The following is a 22182-nucleotide window of genomic DNA, read 5'->3' as shown; positions in this document are numbered from 1 at the left end:
ACTGCGAGCCCCGCGGAAAGGCACAGCACACAGGAAACACTGACTACTTCTCAGCTGCTTTCCTGTATTATCACTGTTACCGTTGCTGTCACGACAAGGCCTAGAAGCAGTGCAGAAACGTACCTTTAACCCTAGTGTGTTGGTAAATACTTCTATGTCCCACCCCAAAGAAATGACTGGCTTGCTCTCGTGACAAACTAGTAAAATAAGGTGAAGTTTAACGTGGACTGAAACAAAAAACTTTAAGTGTTCCTCAAATAGCCAAATGAGAAACAAGTAACACCCATTTAACTGCCAACGTCGTTACTCTCCACATGTTACACGTGTTACTGACAAACTCACCATCTCTCTGTTTTCCTGATGTATTAAAGACAGGTTAAAGCTTACCAACGTTTCTTTGGGAAGAGACATCTGAGTGCAAGATAAGCAATGCCACTGTATTGTGAAGGTTCCCAAATTCTCGTGCTTGTGCCGAACTCCATCGACGTATCTGTTGTCAGAGAAAATAAAGTGGATGTTAGTGCTCCGGTTAGAAGGGTGTGTGAGGGTTCCTGATACTTTGAGCCACATTCTTTCTCAATGTGTGACAGTAGGACAGGTCAAAGTCCAAAAAAGTCATGGGTTTTAAGCCAGCTTAAGAGTGGCTTAACGTAGATGTATATTAACTCGTATTCTAAAACAAATCCATTTATGTATTTAATTCAGGTACTGAGAGCTCACCCTGTGCCAGGTAATTTTCCTACACCCAGTATAGTGGGGAAAGCCTGTGAGGCTGGAGGTCTGCAGGCCTGGCTCTCCTCTGCCACTTGCTGCACCACACGGATGTGGGCGAGTTCTCTACCTGACTTCTTTGTGTAAAGACAGAGATAACCTACCTGTTCCGCCCACTTCGTGGTTGTGAGGACCAAATGAAACATGAAAGGTAGAATGTTTTCAAACTCGTGTGCTCCATAAATGCAAAACAATATTAATCGTACAACATAACACCATTAATTAAATCTTATTTAAATTACAATGAATTTAAATCAATCGCCAGTGTCAGTGGAGTCCCTGATAAGGAAAAGCTCGAAGTGAAAAACAGATACTGTAAATCTCAACACAACATCAACACACAGAGCATGTCAGCATTTGTTTCTTTAACACTAAAGAGTCACAGCGGCAAGGTGGTGTGAGAGGAAGCTGAGAGGAGGCCCAAGTAGCAAGTCTGTCTCCCTTAATAAAGAAAGGAAAGCTTCCCTAGGCAATGCATCCCACACAGGGGAAACCAGAGCTTTAGCCCTGTGGCCTTGTCAAGGTTGTCACAAGTCACAACTCTTCTGAGCTGTAATTCTTGCCTGAGAATGGGGACTGAATTGTGAGTTTCAGAGGTACAGCATGAAAAGTAACCAGTTCCATAAACAGTATTTATCATTACAGCATGTTCACATTTTGTGTATTTTAAATCTATCAAACAGAAGAAATACAAAGATTGGAGAAACACACCAATATAGGAACTCCAAACAGGAGACTCATTTTTTGATATATCTGACCCTACTATCACAAAACCACTTCCCTTTCATTTTCTGAATATGAGTATTACATCTGCGGCAACATCGTTCAGCGTGTAATGGTTCAACTTCGCATCTGAATCCTGGCCTATGACCAGCATCCCGTGTAAGCACGTCCGCCAACACAGCCTGCTCACAGCCCCAGAGAGCCAGTGGAGGACCCAATGCCACTATTTCTTGAATGCTTTCGAATCCCCCAGGCAGAACCCATCTTTCCTCCTAGGTCACTCAGCACTTTGCATTTTGAGTGATATCCTAGTCAGTCATTCCCATTGGTTACAGCATTTAGAATAAATTCTATGAGGAGGCTGTAAAAATAACTGAACTCCAAAGAATTTTAAAGGCTATGCAGTACTTATACCTGGACTCTGATGAAATTAATATTTATTCCCTACAAAGAGAAACACTGTGGCTTCCAAAACTGTGGCCACTTCGCTGGGATATATAAAAGTAGGCATTACCTGACTGTTCTGCCGGTTGGCCCCCAGGAGAAAGCTGATCATGTGTCGCAGAGCTGAATGCTTCAGAAGAAGATCTCCGGCCCTAATTCCTTGCTGTCACGAGATATTGAGAATGACAAATTATATTCCTATCCAGACAGAGATCTATTCCAAAAATACAGTTAAATGAGAAGTTTTCAGTGGTCAGTAAGTTTTTAAATGGTATAATTTACATAGAGAAGGTACTTGTTAAAAATCTAACAGCCCCGCAGTGCTGCACAATGGCCCCTAGTTTCAATGCAGACTTCTACTCCAACAGTAAGTAACGATCCCTACGTACACTGGAATTCTTGCAAGTAATATAATTGCACGAATTAAGATTTTTAAGAAGAAACACTCATAAAACCATATCATATAAATCCTATATTGACCAGTCTGAATTTTTTGCACATATAAAATTCCTTTAGACTATCAATCTGCTATATTAGGAAAAAAATCATTTACCTTTTGTACAAAAGTGTTGAACAGGAAAAAGTACTGAGCACAGTTTTTACAATTTTCAGGAACATCTTTATCCAACAGAGCAAGTAGTACCTCCAGTAACTGATGAAGGCTCTTTAACTGATTAGAGGAAAGATGAAATTACATAAAGAAAAAGAGTATAAGACAGACACTTGTAACAGGATTAATCTGAAGTAAATCACCATAAGAACAAAAGGAAAGTCTGACTGATACAATCCAGTCTCAGATTCAGATGGATTTATGCTTTGGAGAGCAAAAACAGAATTATCAATTTGATCTTCCAGGGAAGACTGGTGGAACTGTAGAAATAATTAAAAGAAAAGCCTAGTTTTGTTTCCTAGCTTTCAAACTCAAGGGCACGGTTCTACTGCCTAATCGTCACATTTTCTGCAGAGCCCATTTCTTTCTGTCTCTTAAAAGGCTGGGGGTTTAGAGGTAACATATTTCTGAATCCCTCCCTCCACTATGCTACTTCTTCACATAATCACAGATGCAAAGAATAAAAAACACAGACACAGGCATAGGGGCTAGAAATCAAGCCAATGGAGCAAATGGAGAGCAACAGCCTGACAGAATGACAACGGTAATATCGACTCAACTGTGAACTTACTTGAAAGCCCGCTGACGCCTCATGGAAAGCTTTGAAAAACATTTTATTTGTTTAGAAACCATTTTGGTCATCACATTGCTTCTTCTTTCCCTCCCACCCCAACTGTTTTTGGACAAGTCCCTAGAAATTCATGTGTGATCTGAGAATTAAGACCAGCCTTACTACTCTTTATCAGTTCATTTCCTCTAGAGATGGTTCTCACAGACTTGCGAAATATTCCCATCCATCCTGTCACACTCGTTATATACAGTAAAATCTACCATTTATGTAGCACTTCATTTCAAAGTACTTTACAATATAAAGTGGGTAGCAAGAGGTACCATTTCCATTATGGGGTAAAATTAGACATAAAATACATCAGCTGGATATCAAGTAGAATTTACTGAGGCAAATGGTTTATGTCCTCCACCACTCCCTTCCCTTTCTCCCCACTGCAGCCCTGCCTTTAGAGGTTGGTGGGATGATGCTCTATGGCCTGACCCCATCTGTAGGGAGACTACACTAACTCTGCCTTTATCCGGGTTTGTACATGGGAGGAAGGAGGAGAATAAGAAGGTCCTTATGTTAAATATCAGAAAACTTCCACAGGGGTACTTCAGGGCAACGGTATCCAAACTGTCCTAGGCTGCTCCCAATGACCTATTTTTAAATATTCTGCAACCAGGTAAGGTTTTGCCAAAAATGGTTCTGCTGTTTAAGCTGATCGAAAGCCAATGCCTTAGAGTAAACCTCCACTTCCTTAGGATCCCTGGAACTGAGAGAGACAGTCTTCCTCTAGGTCCTCCCTGAAGAGTGTATTTGACCTCCTTCTCCATCCTGGATTGAGCGGAGCTCCTGAGCATGTCTGGTCTAACGGGGCACCCCGGCTCAGGACTGCTGAAGGAACTAAGTGCCTGGGTGCCAGGCACTGGGTGTGGATCAAGGGCCTCTTTAAAGGATTGAACAGTAAAGCGAACATCTGAATCTGAAGCAGCAATTCCTAGAATTTGCCTTCAGTTCGTTGAGACACTGCCTCCAGCCAATTTATAAGGAGTTTATAAGGAGCCAATTCATTCTCAAAACAACATTTTTCAAAGTTTTCCATGTAGTGTCAGCTGTTTGAAACAGCAAACTTGGGAAGTAACTGCTGTATTTGCTAGGACTTCATAACAGACTGAATAATCAGACTCATGTCATTTATGTCCCTGAGACTTAAAATTTGGGGGGACTGAGGATGGTAATAAATACCGTGGTTTGTTTTAGCATGTGTGGCATTGTGAACCAGAAGAAAATATGTTACAGAAAACATGGTTAAGAAGAAGAAGAAGAAATTCAGAGGAAAAGGAACAAGGATTAGGGAATAACGGAGATCAAAGAAGGAACTGTTGTGGCCAATGCCCCTGGATGGACGGCACTATTTGGTCCGGCTGCCAAATGAAGGTTCGGATCATGAAAATAACTTAGGAGGGAAGAGACAAAGCCAGGGGTGGCTCAAAATGACTGTCGGTCTAGACTAGAGACTCTAGACTCAGGTTGGTCTTAATGCAGAGAGATCGAACACAAACTCTCAAGAGAAGACTCTGAGAAGGAAGTGCTCTAGACAGAAAATCCTGACACAGACCAAAGCAGATCTGAGTTCCTAGCCTACCCTGACATCTGGGATCTGAGGAGAGGAGGACAGAATGCCTTCTAGCCTGGCATTTACCAGGAAGTCAGTGCACAGAACGTGTATTTTATGTGGATAATTACCAGACTCTAATCCTAGGCTTTCTTTCTTATTATGTGCACTTTAAAACATTTGGTAAAAACAGAATGTGTAAATAACATTTAGAAAACAAGACTGACCTTATCCTGATAAAGCAAGGCACTGTCTAGGGTTTTCTCCAGGATGGTGGCCACAGCGACACGTACTTCTCTCACATTGCACTCCAACAAGAAAATCCTAACATAGAGAGAAACGTGGTGTGAAAAAGCAAGATAGATTTCTATAACCCAACTTTCCCAACATGGTCCCACCTACTGTCCAAGAAAAAAATTACTCCAAGATGTAAGTTCAAGTCTCCTGAGAGCATCAGCACACACAGGCCCTTGTGAGGGAGGAAGGAGGAGAAAAAGGAAAACAAGACCCTTGAACACAGAAAGTGGATTTTTTCCTGTTTTTTCTTTCTTTCTTCCCCCAAGATGAGTATCTGTATAAATGTAAATTCAGACTTCAAGAGATATACAAGCAAAGAACCTAAAATTTTATAAGTTCTGTTCACTCAGGAGTAGTTCTCCCTGGCACCCCTTCAATGTCTCAGAATAAGACACAAGTTCAAAGTTCTGAGTCAACACAGCACCTCCCAATCCCCCTGTGCACCTGGTGTTTCCATCCTTTCACTTTCCTCTCCTCTTCCCTCCCAACGTTTACTTATTACTCAGTCCTCCCAGAAGCATGTGAGGCTGAAAAGGTCCTGCTTCCTTCCTTTCTTCTTCTTCTATGATGATGATGATGATGACGATGACAGCAGTTTTAAGGTTTATCAGCCACGTCCATCATATTTGGCACACCCAGTGTTACACTGGGATACTACACTGCCCGCTGCAAAGGCATGACCCAATCCAATCCTCCACACCACCAGGGCGGTAGAGGCAGCAGCCTCAGATGTGGCGGAGGGCACGGTCAGGCAGAAACACCTGCTCCCTGGCGCCGGGCAGTGGTGGTAACTACCTGAGAGCAACTAGGTAACTGCATGCTTCCCCACAGTCAGCTTTTCTTTCTCTGTTTCACACACGCACCCTGACATGACAACCCATATTATAATCAGCACAGTGAAAACTTACCTATCGTTTCTAATATCTCTTAACAGAAAAGTCTCATTGTTCCATGAGCAAGATTTAATATAACAGAATTTTGATGACCCAAGGCAAAGCTGTCCTGAGGCATTCTTTCAGGTCACAGCAGTGAAAGCTGCTCTGGTCCCTGTCTGAGGGCAGCATTTGCTGACAGCCCTGCCCTCCTTCTCCCCACAGGAAGATGACAGTGGAGTTTTCTGAAGCCACTTCACTTCTGCTCATTGCACGTAACTGTCAATGCTCAGCATTAGCTACCTAATGTGAACCCGACACAAGGTTCTGTTCAACATCCACTAAGATTCTAAGTGGCAACTCCAGGCAAGTTTAAAAGATAACAAGTACTCTTGCAATATTTAGCTCTAGATGTCTGATCAGATTTAGGTACAATTCTTCTGGAAAGAATATCTACAGGGGGTGCTCCACATTTCCTATCACAGACATTAGGAAGCATCGTGAGAATGCAAACCCAGAATATGGGCACTTCTACAGGACTAATGACCTGTCTCACGCCAGTTAAATGGCATGATAGAAAAGGTGGTGGGGAAACGGAACAATTACAGATTAAAAGAAACTTAAGAAACATACAAACCAAATGGAGACCAAATGGAGCTCATTTGGAGCCTGATTTGTACAAATTCAATGGTAAAATAACACTTTTGAGACATCTGGGGAAATCTGAACATGGACTGGGTACAGGATGATAGGAAGGAATTACTATCATTTTTGTTTAGAGTGATGATGGTAAAGCACTTATTTTTTTTTTTAAACTTAACCTGTTAGAGATACATGCTGAAAAATTTATAGTGAAATTATATGATGTTTGAAATTTACTTTAAAATATTTCAGAGGATAAAAGAAAAGTATGCATGTGAGCGTGTGTGGGAATTGGGATAAGCAAACAAGACTGGCCAAATGCTGACAACTCAAGCTGGGGATGGGTACAGGAGAGGGTTCGTTATTCTGTCGACTTTAGAGTATGTTTAAAAATTTCCACAATATAAAAAAAATTTTTAAGATGTAAAGTACCCTTCATGTTAGTAGTTTTAATTGCTTTAGATCAATTTGCAAGCATTATTTGCTAATTTAATTTTTTACACTTATAATTACATTTAAAAATTGTCCCCTGAAAGGACTACAGAGGGGCTAATCTGAGAGACAACAGCCTCTTCACATGCACAGTTACTGAGGTATTAGTAGAGTGTATGTTTATTTTTTAGTTGTAACAACAACAACTTAAGCTATCTTAAAAGTTCTAAAGAAATAAGTAATTAGAGAAAGGAGAATATTAATTCGATAATGATGAGTAATTGGGCTTTATAAAGAAAGACACAAAATATAATAAACTTTACCAGGAACATTTAGGTTAGGTAATTCACTAGATTCTTTACCATTAGGAGTTCAAAGAAACCAAATCATACTACCAAAGGAAGTTACTGTAAATAGAGCTGCAATGAACATTGTGGTACATGACTCTTTTTGAATTATGGTTTTCTCAGGGTATATGTCCAGTAGTGGGATTGCTGGGTCATATGGTAGTTCTATTTGTAGTTTTTTAAGGAACCTCCATACTGTTCTCCATCGTGGCTGTATCAATTTACATTCCCACCAACAGTGCAAGAGTGTTCCCTTTTCTCCACACCCTCTCCAGCATTTACTGTTTCTAGATTTTTTGATGATGGCCACTCTGACCGGTGTGAGATGATATGTCATTGTAGTTTTGATTTGCATTTCTCTAATGATTAATGATGTTGAGCATTCTTTTTTTTTTTGCGGTACGCGGGCCTCTCATTGTTGTGGCCTCTCCCGTTGCGGAGCACAGGCTCCGGACGCGCAGGCTCAGCGGCCATGGCTCACGGGCCCAGCCGCTCTGCGGCATGTGGGATTCTCCCGGACCAGGACACGAACCCGTGTCCCCTGCGTTGGCAGGCGGACGCTCAACCACTGTGCCACCAGGGAAGCCCCTAAGCATTCTTTCATGTGTTTGTTGGCAATCTGGATATCTTCTTTGGAGAAATGTCTATTTAGGTCTTCTGCCCATTTTTGGACTGGGTTGTTTGTTGTTTTGTTATTGAGCTGCATGAGCTGCTTGTAAATTTTGGAGATTAATCCTTTGTCAGTTACTTTATTTGCAAATATTTTCATTGAAGCTCTATGTACAATAGCCAGGACATGGAAGCAACCTAAGTGTCCAATGGACAGAGAAGATGTGGCACATATGTACAATGGAATGTTACTCAGCCACAAAAACGAAATTGAGTTATTTGTAGTGAGGTGGATGGACCTAGAGTCTGTCATGCAGAGTGAAGTAAGTCAGAAAGAGAAAAACAAATACTGTATGCTAACACATATATATGGAATCTAAGAAAAAAAAAAAGGTCATGAAGAACGTAGGGGTAAGACAGGAATAAAGACACAGACCTACTAGAGCATGGACTTGAGGATATGGGGAGGGGGAAGGGTAAGCTGTGACAAAGTGAGAGAGTGGCATGGACATATATACACTACCAAACGTAAAATAGATAGCTAGTGGGAAGTAGCCACATAGCACAGGGAGATCAGCTAGGTGGTTTGTGACCACCTAGAGGGGTGGGATGGGAGGGTGGGAAGGAGGGAGATGCAAGAGGGAAGAGATATGGGAACATATGTATAGCTGATTCACTTTGTTGTAGAGCAGAAACTAACATGCCATTGTAAAGCAATTATACTCCAATGAAGATGTTAAAAAAAAAACAAAAACAGGGCTTCCCTGGTGGCGCAGTGGTTGAGAGTCTGCCTGCCAATGCAGGGGACACGGGTTCGTGCCCCGGTCCGGGAAGATCCCACATGCCGCGGAGCGGCTGGGCCTGTGAGCCATGGCCGCTGAGCCTGCGCGTCCGGAGCCTGTGCTCCGCAATGGGAGAGGCCACAACAGTGAGAGGCCCACGTACCGCAAAAACAAAAAAAAAAACAAAGGAAGTTACTGAGTTTCTCTGGAGATATTTAAGAGCGAGCCTGCTTGATGGTAAACTAAATATTTTGCCATGTGCCTTTCAAATGGATGATGATTCTATGACGTTCTACTGCTTAACACAATACTCAGGAGTCCTAATGGGAAGATATTTTGGAATTAAGCTGGAAAAATGGGTGAAAGGTTATTTTTAATGCAAACTCTAAAGGGACAGGCAAAAACACTTCAAAGAAATGTTTATCTGTTCTCTCTTTATGAACTGTATGCATGTATTCATGCACAAATACGTAAGCACTTAATGCAGGGAACCAAACGGAGTAGCTTCTGCCCGTCAGGAAGCTGAAGTTTAGTGGAGGAGACAGAGCAAACAATAGGGCAGACCTACTTTAAATTGGGTGGCCCTTGCCATCTGATGGATGAGAAGGCGCTTTCTATGCAAAGAGTAGAGGGGAGACTTTCAAATGGAGGGAATAACTAGCAAAAAGGTCTTTAGGCAGGACAAAAAGCTTCGTGTGTTCAAGGAATCAACAATCAGGTGAATGATAAGCCAGGTGGAAAGTGAAACACACAGGCAAAGCCCATACTCAAGTGAGGCCTTTTGTATTACATTATGGCAAAGATTTTGGATTTTATTATAAGTGCAGTGAGAATCCACTGAAGAATTTTTAAGCAGAGAAGTAACATAATCTAATTTGTTTCAAAAGAACCCTTTTGTTGCTGTATGAAGTACACTGGAGGAGGCAGAGGTGGAGATACCAAGCAGGCCAGTGAATGAATGTCTGAAGCTCAGACCTCAAGATGAAGGGGATACGGGACCAGGAGTTTCAATTAGATCTTAACTTGCCGCCGCACGAGGATCTCCCTGTGGGAAGGGACTTGCATTTCTGAATTCCTTGTCTGTTTTAAGTTGAGAGATACCAGAGCATATTTGCATGCTGACAGAAGTGACCCAATAGAAAACTCTGGAAGGTAAAGACGCCAACTTCCTTGAGAAGCTTTGCTCATGTAGAGAGATTCACTTTGAGAGGAGAGAGGATGCTTCCTCCATTATATCAGGAGGAAAGGAGAAGATGGGAACAGACTGGTTGGTGTGCAGCTTGGGGCGGGGCGGGGGGCTTCACCTGTGCTGGGGTGAAGGCTGAGGCAAGGCCACTGGCTAGCAGCGGGTGAGCCCGCTCGGCACGCCCGAGAGGCGTGGGGCAAGCTGTGGCAGAGGGAGGGGAGCGGCCACTGGGGATAAAGCAGCCTGGCCACTGACAGATCAAGGTGCTCGCTGAGTCCCCCACATCGATGCTGAACTCTCCGAGGATAAGAGAATAAGGAGCAAGGTGTAAACATTCACAGTGATCGGACCTTCTTGAAAAATCCAATTACTTTTGTATTATAGATATGTAGGTAAATATACGATCATGGTATATCTGCCACACTATCATGCTATCAAAAACTTTTTGAAAAATAGTATTTTAGCCAGAATCCAAACACATTAGCAATATTGTGGTCTTACTGTATAACCCAGGACGGCTGATCTTTACCTGCCACCAGACTGTGAGTCCGAGGGAAGAGATTTGTATTTTGGAATCCCCTGAGCAACAGCAGTTGCCTGGGAGGGCCTGGTTACCTGCTTAGAATTGATTCCAACCAGAAAAATAATTTCAAGTTGAAATAAAAAGAGTTACGAGAAGCTTCAGCTCTAAATCACTGGAAGAGACACACATTTCTTTTAACTGAAAGATACTGACTGACACTTACTTTATCAATTCTCGTCCTTCAGAACTAATAAAATATTCAACCAGCCACTGACAAGCATCAAAACTTTTTGAAAGTAATGCTTCAATAGTGGCAATCCATTCTTCAGTGTCAACCCTTTAAAAAAGCAAAGACAGCGATGTTAGACAGCCCAGCAAATAACTCCATGGAGTGTCGCTCATTGTTTTTTATTTAAAAAAAATTTTTTTTGGGGGGGCGGGGTGGAGGATAAGTTATGTACTCAATGACTGCTGGACTAACATGGATAGTCAGTTCAAGCCCCATATCTGGATATGACTTTTCCCAATTTCTAAAGACATATAGCATTTACACCACAGTTCTTTTTCTGTTTTGTCCATCTTTCCTACTGAATTAGAAATACCTTAAAAATAGGAACCCATATTTTAATCATCTGGGTGTATTAGGTAGTTGCCTTCAACTACCTAAAACAATGTTTTGAATTTAATTTTAAGTGTTTGAATTTATAAATTCAACTTTAATTTAATTAATGCCTTTTGTCACAATAGACTATCAAAATGTGTCACCTCTTACCTGAGTTTTTTCTTTGTCCGTAGATAAGTTTGAAAAAGGAACTGAATGGCAAGCTGTAAGCTCACCTTTGCCATGCAAGGATAGTACGGATGCTTTAATTTAGTCTACAAGAGAGAGAGAAAAAAGACAGGCTATTTTTCACAGAAGTTTTATAGATTATTATGCATTGTTACGGACTGAATAATGAGATACATATAAAATAAAGTTAAATACTAGTAAGAAAAATCCAGCCAGTTCATAATAGAAAATGTTGCAGTTAAATTATAAAAAGATTAAGAAAAGATAACTCCTTCATTTCTTTTATGAAGCCTTCTCAAAATAGAGCCTTTAGACCACAGCGTGTTAATTAAGCTACCAATAGACTAAGAAAGTCTTCCCCTTACTGGCAAACTGTGATCATGGTGCTCAAGAAAAAGAAGCACTTAGAAGCTGATCTTGAGTCTGGTAACATCTGATTACGAATTGGGAATAATTAATCTCCTCATAGCCCAATATCCGTTTACATCACCTATGGCTACTCTTAAATTTTTTATAAAATATAACAAGAGCACTTAAAAAAGCCAGTAAGTAGAAACCCACATTCATTCACAATCTGTATTATATATTCTGAATACTGCCTGTATTTTAATATCACCCATTAAGTGACACATTTGTGGGAATTTTTTTTGGCATTTAATCTAAATGCTAACAAGTGAGAGTGACGGTGAGTCACTGAATGCTTTAGTGGAAAGATATTTAACTATGATCCTTTCTAATTTGTTTAGTAACAATCCAACTAGTACTTACAGCATTCAATGATGCTAAAGACAAAACAAAACTGAAATAATCACTACTGTACACATCTCTATTCTTCATAAACTTGAGGTTTTCATCTCTCACCATCTATAAAAGAAAATTGGTAATTATTTTTAAGAAACAGGGTAAATTATTCAGTATGGAGAAGACATTTTTACTGATATGTTAGGTAAAATGGGTTCATAAAAACACTTCTCTCAAGCCTTCAAATTTTTAAAAAGGAGAGAGGAAAAACTTCCTTTCAAAGATAAGAAGTTGTAAAAAGGTGAATTATGATTCATTAAACCAAATTCTTCTGGGAAATTCAGAAAGACCACCATGTGAAGGACAACTGAATTCTAACCTGTTAATCTGAGTGGAAAGGGACAATGAGAGCTTTCCCAAGTACAACCAACCCCATGCTCTCTGTGTATCAGATGCTCATTCTCTCTCTCTCTCTCTCTCTCTCAATCAAAGACTCCATATTTTTCTTAAATCTTTTGATTCTGGCTACTTAGCTTTTGATTACTTAGTGTATAAAGTCTGGACTGGGCAGCTGGACAGTCTGAATTTAAATCCTGGCTCTGTGACACTGGCAGATCATTTCTCTTTTCTAAGCCTTTTCTCCTTTTCATCTGAAAAATGGGAATAAAACCTGGTACTCCACGAGAGTGTTTTAAGAATTAGGGATTTGTTTAAGCATGTAGCACAGAGCAGGTATTCAATAACTAACGGTCATCACTGTTATATTAGTTTTACCCAAAGGTTATGAACCTTAACTTATTTTTCTCTCCAGATTCAATAAATTGATTTCAGCAATATGTTTCTGTACTGCCCACTCCCTCCCTCTTTTTTTTTTTTTTTTTAAGATGTTGGGGGTAGGAGTTTATTAATTAATTAATTTATTTTTGCTGTGTTGGGTCTTCATTTCTGTGTGAGGGCTTTCTCTAGTTGTGGCAAGCGGGGGCCACTCTTCATCGCGGTGCATGGGCCTCACACTATCGCGGCCTCTCTTGCTGCAGAGCGCAGGCTCCAGATGCGCAGGCTCAGCAGTTGTGGCTCACGGGCCTAGTTGCTTCGCGGCATGTGGGATCCTCCCAGACCAGGGCTCGAACCCGTGTCCCCTGCATTAGCAGGCAGACTCTCAACCACTGTGCCACCAGGGAAGCCCCCTCCCCCTTGTTTATGTGGGGCATCACACAGCAGGTCAGTGACAGCCCTGGCCAATCTTGAGTCTGTTGCCACCTCTGCGACAAGGTGGGTCAGAAGACGTGGCGCTAGAGGTACAACTACGTCCACAAGAAGGCTGGCAGGAGTAGTTCTGGACCCACGAGATAGATTTTGACATTTATCTGGATTTTATCCCTTAGAACTTTTTTTTTTTTTTTTTGCGGTACGCGGGCCTCTCACTGTTGTGGCCTCTCCCATTGCGGAGCACAGGCTCCGGACGCACAGGGTCAGCAGCCATGGCTCACAGGCCCAGCCGCTCCGCGGCATGTGGGATCTTCCCGGACCGCGGCACGAACCCGTGTCCCCTGCATCGGCAGGCGGACTCTCAACCACTGCACCATCAGGGAAGCCCCCTTAGAACTTTTTATACAGTTCTTACCTGGTATATGCGAACAGGCATCTTCTCCACAAAGAGTCCTTTCTTCTCACCCTTTTTAACTAGCTTGGTTAGAATAGAGAGCCGGTCATTGTTAGGCCTATGCGGCCGAGGAGATGACTGAGGTGAAATTTCTGGTGAAGATGGTGCTGACCTAAGAGATGGAATCAGAAAAGTGTTTGTCTAGAATAAAACAGCTATTGTTTTAGTAGTTTGCTACAACCGGATAAACTTAACATAAACAGGGTATTAGACTTAAACTGTATACTTTCCTGATCTAATGTATTAAAATGCAAATTCACAGAAAACAGGACCTTTAAAAAAACTTTTCAGACAGTGCTGGTATAGTATTTATTGGGTTGGCCAAAAGGTTGGTTCGTTTTTTTTCCGTAAGATGGCTCTAGTAGCACTTGGTTGTCTTTAACTTCATTCAGAACAATTTTATTAGACTGTATGTGACAGCTGTCAGATTAGAGTGCATTAAAAAAAAGACATCAAAATTGGTGAAAATTTTTGTGTAGCCATTTTAATATTGAAGATGGAAGAAAAAAAGCAACATTTTTGGCAAATTATGCTTTATTATTTCAAGAAAGGTAAAAAAAGCAACTGAAATGCAAAAAAAAGATGTGTGCAGTGTATGGAGAAGGTGCTGTGACTGATCGAACATGTCAAAAGTGGTTTGTGAAGTTTCATGCTGGAAATTTCTCGCTGGACGATGCTCCACGGTTGCGGAGACCAGCTGAAGTTGACAGCAATCCAATCGAGACATTAACTGAGAACAATCAACATTCTACCGCGCGGGAGATAGCCGACATGCTCAAAATATCCAAATCAAGCGTTGAAAATCATTTGCACCAGCTGGGTTATGTGAATTGCTTTGATGTTCGGGTTCCACGTAAGTTAAGCGAAAAAAAACCTTCCTGACCATATTTCCACATGCGATTCTCTACTTAAACGTAATGAAAACGCTACGTTTTTAAAACAAATTGTGACGGGTGATGAAAAGTGGATACTGTACAATAATGTGGAACGGAAGAGATCCCGGGGCAAGCGAAATGAACCACCACCAACCACACTAAAGGATGGTCTTCATCCAAAGAAGGTGATGTTGTGTATATGATGGGATTGGAAGAGAGTCCTCTATTATGAGCTCCTTCAGGAAAACAAAACGATTAATTCCAACAAATACTGCTCCCAATTAGACCAACTAAAAGCAGCACTCGACAAAAAGCATCCAGAATTAGCCAACATAAAACGCATAATCTTCCATCAGGATAACACAAGACTGCATGTTTCTTTGATGACCAGGCAAAAACTGTTACAGCTTGGCTGGGAAGTTTTGACTCATCTGCCGTATTCACCAGACTTTGCATCTTTGGATTTCCATTTATTTCGGTCTTTACAAAATTCTCTTAATGGAAAAAATGTCAATTCCCTGGAAGACTGTAAAAGGCACCTGGAACAGTTCTTTTCTCAAAAAGATAAAAAGTTTTGGAAAGATGGAATTATGAATTTGCCTGAAAAATGGCGGAAGATAGTGGAACAAAAGGGTGAATACATTATTCAATAAAGTTCTTGGTGAAAATTAAAAATGTGTCTTTTATTTTTACTTAAAAACTGAAGGCACTTTTTGGCCAACCCAAAACTATGCTCTGGACATAAAGTGTACTCAATAAATGAGACTTAAAAAAAAATCTCAATTCTAGAATGAATAATTTCTATGCATGTTTCTGAAAACAAAATAACTTCTTGCCAAGGAAATAATGACCAGGTAGCAGCAAGAAAAAAGGTAGAGGGATTTACTTATTTTCTTTTTAGAATTTCTCTCTAGCTTAGCTAATTACCCTTAAATCCCAAACAGCATACTCTGAAGATCACGGTATCACCTACTGCAATCACACAGCAAATTACACAGAGGAGAAACTCACAGAGAGAGGTCCTCAGCTTCCTGCCGCACAACGCTGACTCGACTTTTCTTTGGTAACACAGGGGAGTTCTGATCAGACACCCTTTGGTAGAAGAGCATATAGGCGTTCCAGTATCTTCGGCGTACATCAGTATATGGGTTCGCTTCATAATGAGACAATAAGAAAAATCTCTTTGTAAATAAAAAAGGTGTTTTGTTTTTTTTTTGTCTTGACAATCTATAACAAAGGACCTACAAATCCAGCAAGTAATTACGTACTAAATTTGTTAAATGGAAAGCGTTAAGTGAAGTGTGTGTCTTTTTAGAGCACTGCTTAAAATCACTCTGAAGGTGATTCAGAGGGGCAGGGAGTAAGGAGTTGTATGGTAGCAGAGTAGGGGAAAGAAGGTATACATTCCGAGGCATGTGGAAATTTAATCAAAAGGCAAGTAACATTTAAAAATAAGTTCTGTGGCACCGGATGGGATTATAATTGGCCTCACTTAACCATTTCTGCATAGAAGAGCCAAATTCAGGTAAATTTTGGCAATGACACTATGTTCAGCTAATAAAGGTTACTACCCTTAGATGCATGACTACCATGGTCTGGTGTCAAAATCTAACACTGTGGATCTCACACACGTGGAAAAATTTAAATGCCCCTAGAGTATTTCAAAATCAGGTTTCAAAAATGTCAAGGTCTCTGAAAAATATTTCTTCTTCAAATAGCAAATTCTGATGGGATTCTGTGATGCACTTTTCCTTATATTTTTTCTTTTGGGGGTAGAGTTGTGGAAAGATTCCTTTACCACACTGCATAACAAATAAGGTTTTAAAAACACAGGTGCTAGAAATGTCTTCTCCATTAATCACACCTCTCCGTAAGTGAAAAGGAAATTTGAAAATTTTAGTGGACTACTACTTCTGAAACTATTTTTAAGGTTGAAATTCTTTCAAGTTGTTCTTTAATATTCATTTCTTCCATTGAACTCACCCTCCATCCCAGGGCTGTTGTAAGGAATTATTTAAAAAGAATTCTGTAAGCAGCTTGAACCTTTCCGCCCTGGCTATCAAGGAGTTCGTGGACCTACATGGCTAGAGCAGTAGTATGTAAAAAAAATAAAATCTTTTCTATTTTTATATAAAAAATACTGCTTCCAATTTGATAGAAAACTATAAATTAAGAAAATAAAACTAATGGAAAATATACATTTGCAAATACTTACTTTGATCATAAACTTTTGGTCTATATTCTCCTCCAAAGCATTCGTACTCTAGGGTCTCATCATTTAGGTCAAATTCTTCTATAACTGTGTCATTAAATTTATACCACTTTCCTTTTCCACATCCCCTAGAGCACAGATTTGATAAAATATTATGAAGTTACAAATCAAACATCCCCATCCCCAGCATTTATCTCTATGTATTGTCTACAAATACAGCAGGAAATTACCATTTGAAAACACCTAAGAAAAATATAGCAACAGTTACTTCAATTTCTTAAACAACTTTTCAAATTGAAGGGATAAAACAATTGCAACAACTTTTAAAAATCCAATATGAAATAAGATCAAAGAACAATGTGAAAGCTTCTTTGCACCGTAATGATAAGTGTGGATGACAAAGTAGGGCAGGGAGAGCAGAGGGGAGATACAGGGTGGGCAGGGGGAGTGGAGGAGGGATATAGGAGGGCAGGGGAAGTGGAGGAGGGATACAGGAGGGCAGAGAATGCATAGAAAAGACATAGGAGGGTAGGGGTAGCAGAGGAGAGGTACAGCAGGGCAGGAGGAGCAGAGGAGGGACATAGGAAAGCAGGGGGAGTGGAGGAGAGGTACGGCAGGGCAGGGAACGGAGGAGAGACTACTGGAAGGGTGGAGTGAGGGAGCAGTACGAGAACCCCTTACCGCCTGTCCTTGATGAAGGAATAGTAGTGGCCTGCATGTGCCTGCCCACTATGTACAATGACGCCGACAAGTTCGTAGTTTTCTGTAAGGGCAACTTTTTTTCGTGGAGATCCTCCACCTCCCTGATCCATATTTCGCCCGTTTTCACCAACTTCCGAAGATGAATCTTGGCGAGCCATTCCTGAAACTGTGTAAGGCTCCATGTTTAGCATCCAGGGAAACTATTTAAAAAGCAAAAAGAGCACAATGTTGGTTAGTAACATATAGGGTCACACCCAGTTACGTCTGTACAAAGAAGAGGGATGTGTTTTCCTAATTTAAGCTAGGACTACCCTCCAATTCAAGTACACAATTTCATAATGGCTTACAAGTCTAGGAAGGTTTAAGCAGTCTCTTGCTTGAGCATTAAGGAAAGGATTTCACTTCATAGCTGTCACTAGGATGCCTTCTAGAAATGAGGGTTACTGTCTAGAGATCTGCCGGTACCACTAGCAGCAGCTGCTTAAGACGAGGGGCTGTGCACTTCTCAGAATGCTGAGACCACAGCCTTTCACATTTTAGATGAAATTTGAAAATATAAAAAGGAAACAATAAAGGGAGCACAGTAATAATGGTTATTAAAAAACCAAGAAAAAAAAAATAAGTTACCCTTATCTGTTCGTCATACTTAATGGAGCGTCCACTCTCCCAGTCAAATCCAAATCTCATCAGGTGGATGACCAAGACACTAGGTAATGACTTAATACAGGTCCTTTTCACTGTTGTTCTCTAAAGAGAAGCAAAACCCAATTATCTCCATGGAGACAATAAAATAACAAAGTAATTAATATGAAGGTCACAGATTTCTACAGGGCTTTCCCATCTCTGTGAACACAAGTCATGACACAATTTAATGGCAATAACAATAGGAGCTTAATACTGATCTTACATAAAACATAAAGACAAAGTCCATGAATAACAAATTAACCTTGTGTTTTGAAAAGGGCAAATGTAATACCTTTTCTTTACACTTTTCACAGTAATATGCATTACTTCCCTCTAGAACTTCTCCTCTAACAAACTGGTCCAAAGAGATTTCCAAACTCTGACAGGAAGTAACTCCTAGATTGAGAGCCATGAAAGCTTCCTCGCGCTCATATCTGCTTAGGAAATAACAGAAACACCATATCAGCAATGGAATTTAAAAATCTTGAAATTACCACAATACTTGAGATTGAACACAGAACTATTGATACATTCCTAATCACTATAATTAACACACACCTTCTTTTCATCCTTCTAAAAGTATACCAAATAAAAATGCCAATTTTTGACCACTTAGAATTGCTTAAAATTATGCATTTCAACAAAGAAATTTTAGAAATGGAAATTAATTCCCTGGAAATGTCACCAAAGAAATTTAATTCAATAAACATTTATAGATCCATTAGGAGATATATCTGCAAACCTCTCAATGAATAAAAAATTTACAACATTCTAGAAGAATCATTTAAAAATGACGGTGATTATTTTCTGATGTCAGTGTTATCTTCACTAACCTGTGAGGACAGTCTTTACAGATCTTCTGATCAGAATAGATGCCCTGAAAAGTGTTCTTAAAAATTTGGTCTCTCCCCATTTTCTGTTGAAATAAAAAGTTAAAATTTTAGTTGATGCCTCTAGAACTTTTAGGTTGTTTATACAGAATTTTACTTAGACCTGAGCTAAAGCATAGATTTTAATTTAACCAACAAAATAAAAGAAGTCAGCTTGGTAGTTTAAGCTGGGAACTAATGAAAGAATTATAACTCATGAGACCCGCTGCCAGAGTAATGCAAATGGTCAGAAAAGGAAGAGGAGCGCCGTCAGCCACACTGATGACAGGATCCAGAAGGATTCAGATGATCCATGATGATCACGACTCCTTCTCCCCTTGCCACAATTACCAAGCTAGGAGTAACTCTCCACAATCTTCTCTTTTTTCTTGTGGATAGAATGCTACAAATTTATGTTATTTTTATTTATTTTTTTGGCTGCGCTGTGCAGGTTTCGGGATCTTAGTTCCCCAACCAGGGATCGAACCCGTGCCCCCTGCAGTGGAAGTGTGGAGTCCTAACCACTGGACTGCCAGGGAAGTCCCTATAGGTTATTATTATTATTTTCTCCCAGTTGCGCCGGGTCTTAGTTGCGGCAGGTGGGCTCCTTAGTTGTGGCTCACTGGCTCCTTAGTTGCGGATCGCCGACTCCTTAGTTGTGGCATGCTAACTCTTAGTTGCAGCATGCATGTGGGATCTAGTTCCCCGACCAGGGATTGAACCCGTGCCCCCTGCAGCAGAACTGTGGAGTCCTAACCACTGGACCACGAGGGAAGTCCCTATGAGTTATTTTTTAAAAAAGAAATGGATAATTTGTGCCTACTGAGAGGAGAGGCAAATGCTGGCAGTGATGGGAAGCTGTCTGTATCTTAGAAGGCAATACCACTTAGGAAGTTTGTGACACATTTTCCTGGGTAGAGGTAGAAAGCTTTGGGTCGCACAACCACAAACAACTTTTGAACCTGGTCCTTTTGTACCCTTTGACAGAGCAAAACAGCTCTGCACGGGGCCATCAGTTCACTGGTGACAGCAGCACTCCTCTGACGCCAGGTTACTTCAATGCAGACACAGAGCGTGTAGCCACAAATGGTTATCATTATGGGGTATAGGTTAAGAGTTATATACTTTATCAAGTGTCAGATGAATTAAGAAGAAAATAAATCTATAATCTATAGTGTTCTGTATATGTTTTGATATTCAAACCCAGAAGAAATGAATTACTGTTGTGGTATTAAAGACGATCACTTTCTGATTTGTCAGTTTCATAGTAATCCCAAATCCTAAACCACTGCTCTCATAGAGTTTGAGGGAGTTAGAGGGAAAATGAAACTTTTTCTACCTTGAGATATTCATCCATCTGATCGATGAGACTGGTGAAGAATTCATATGCATCCTGTTGTTCTCTCACATAAAGTTCTTTGTTCCACATCTTGAAAATCTATGTAACAAGAATTACATATGTCGTTACAGGAAAAGTAGCAATTTCTGAATATGGTAGAAAAGGAAAATGAAAGAGTCCTTAAATGCTTCTAAAAACCAAGTTTACTATTAGGGTATAAAAGTTTTTATTGACATGAGATTAGCTTGCATTCAGCCATCTATGTTTTTCCTCGGTCCCTTTATACTAAGTCTATGAAACCACAGAGGGTGAGATCTAAGGCCAGGGAACAGAGTTTCTCTCTTAGAAACTAACCAACCTATAGGGGAAAATATAAGGTAAAACACAGTAAAGCGATGTTTTAGAAGAATGGTCTTTATTTAGAGGTATTAGTGAAATTGGCATAAGTTCAGAGGAATAATTTGAACAAATATTTCAAACAGCTAAACAAGAATAGTGGGAAATAGTCAAAACATTTAAGATTAGCAAAACCCTAGAAATTATAAATGACTATTCTCAACATTGTAATCACTTGACTCAAGCTCCAATGCCAATAACAATGGTATAGACATTTCTTTTATAGGTTCTTGGCAATGGGATTAGTCTACAGTCAATAAACAAGACACTAGAGAAAGAATGCAGCCACACTCCAAATACCTAACACCCTTCAATCTAAAGAGTTACTGGGTAAAATACCTTCCAAAAGTTCTCAGGTACATAGTACTGCAGCTTGCTTTCCATCAAATGCCCAAAGAGAGACTGCACTTGGTAGAATACACTATCGTCTGGATTGTCCGTGTCATCATCCACTGAAAGTAATGACTAAAAAGAAATGAACTGTATTAAATTAGAAATATTCAACTGCTTTCAGAAAATCTTGACTTCTGTATGTGTGAGTACCCACTGCTCCTTCAGAATGGTATGTATGTTTGTATATGGCTGTAACTCTGCATATGTTTAGCTTCAACGCTTCCTAGCTGGTGTAATCATGAATAAATCATCTCTTTGAGCTTCTGTTCGATTATGAGAAACTGGAACTAGTAATGCCAGGATCTCTATAAGAAATAAGTGTGACATGATGACACACAGAATATTCTCAAAACTATTTCATAGCTTTGCTATATCACAAGCTACTAATAAATTATTACAGAATGCTAACGATAGAGTCTAAATATTTCTAAAATACCAAGTGTTAGTAGCTATATGGAATACAATTTGAGAATAATTGAGGAGTTCAAAAATCACATTAAGTCAAATCCATCTGTCAAACAGGCAGCATATTACCTAAGCAGATATACAAAAATATGTGACTATGAACAATGCCATCTGTACAGATTTCAGAAGCTACTAGAGAATCTCTAATTATGTCCAGTTTAGTAAACCCCAAAATGCAATATATGAATATGGAACAGTTCTCAGGCAATGTACACATACATCATTTATAACACTAAACAGGAAAGAGGAAGAAAATCACCTCCGGGAGACCAGGCTGCATATACAGCTGTTGGAAGACTGCATTCATGTAACATGTAGCGCCACCATTCCTCAGTCCCACAAACCCTGAGCTGGACCTGCTATCCACTGGGGGAAGGTACTAGGAAAGAGAGGAGCAGAAATAGAGAGAGAGAGAATTAGTATCTCTGCCACTAGCACATTTCCTTACAGCTTTATGAGATGTCTGAGAGGAAAAGAGAGATACAGATTTATCCATTCAGTGTGTTACGAGTTATGGTAGCAAACCTATGTTCATGAAGTACCTCTGCAGATGCAATACAAATCTAAAACTACTATCTCAATGTTTCCTTTTAGTTCCTAAAGTACCTCACATATATACGAAGCATGTACCTATACATCCACTATGT

General features: G+C 40.2%; 1 protein-coding gene across 5 annotated transcripts in view; it reads right to left on the bottom strand.

Annotated features, from left to right (window-relative positions):
* The window catches only part of USP24 (ubiquitin specific peptidase 24), a 148263-nt gene that overhangs the window by 15042 nt on the left and 111039 nt on the right, over nt 1–22182 (bottom strand). For all 5 annotated transcript variants that reach the window (XR_009538921.1, XM_060139935.1, XM_060139938.1 and 2 more), the window contains 17 exons: nt 21795–21914; nt 21017–21142; nt 20282–20380; nt 18907–18989; nt 18366–18507; nt 18017–18136; nt 17369–17589; nt 16691–16815; nt 15487–15628; nt 13562–13712; nt 11965–12060; nt 11179–11282; nt 10630–10743; nt 4944–5040; nt 2492–2608; nt 2009–2101; nt 388–490 (listed from right to left, as the gene is read on the bottom strand). Coding sequence is in view for 4 of the 5 variants with exons in the window: in XM_060139935.1 (XP_059995918.1) it covers nt 388–490; nt 2009–2101; nt 2492–2608; nt 4944–5040; nt 10630–10743; nt 11179–11282; nt 11965–12060; nt 13562–13712; nt 15487–15628; nt 16691–16815; nt 17369–17589; nt 18017–18136; nt 18366–18507; nt 18907–18989; nt 20282–20380; nt 21017–21142; nt 21795–21914 (2053 nt within the window). In the remaining variant the exon portion in view is untranslated. The remainder of the gene's footprint in view (nt 1–387; nt 491–2008; nt 2102–2491; nt 2609–4943; nt 5041–10629; nt 10744–11178; nt 11283–11964; nt 12061–13561; nt 13713–15486; nt 15629–16690; nt 16816–17368; nt 17590–18016; nt 18137–18365; nt 18508–18906; nt 18990–20281; nt 20381–21016; nt 21143–21794; nt 21915–22182) is intronic.

Source organism: Lagenorhynchus albirostris, chromosome 2 (genome assembly GCF_949774975.1).
Source record: "Lagenorhynchus albirostris chromosome 2, mLagAlb1.1, whole genome shotgun sequence".
NCBI lineage: Eukaryota > Metazoa > Chordata > Mammalia > Artiodactyla > Delphinidae > Lagenorhynchus > Lagenorhynchus albirostris.
This window is presented reverse-complemented; position numbering and strand designations above follow the sequence as displayed.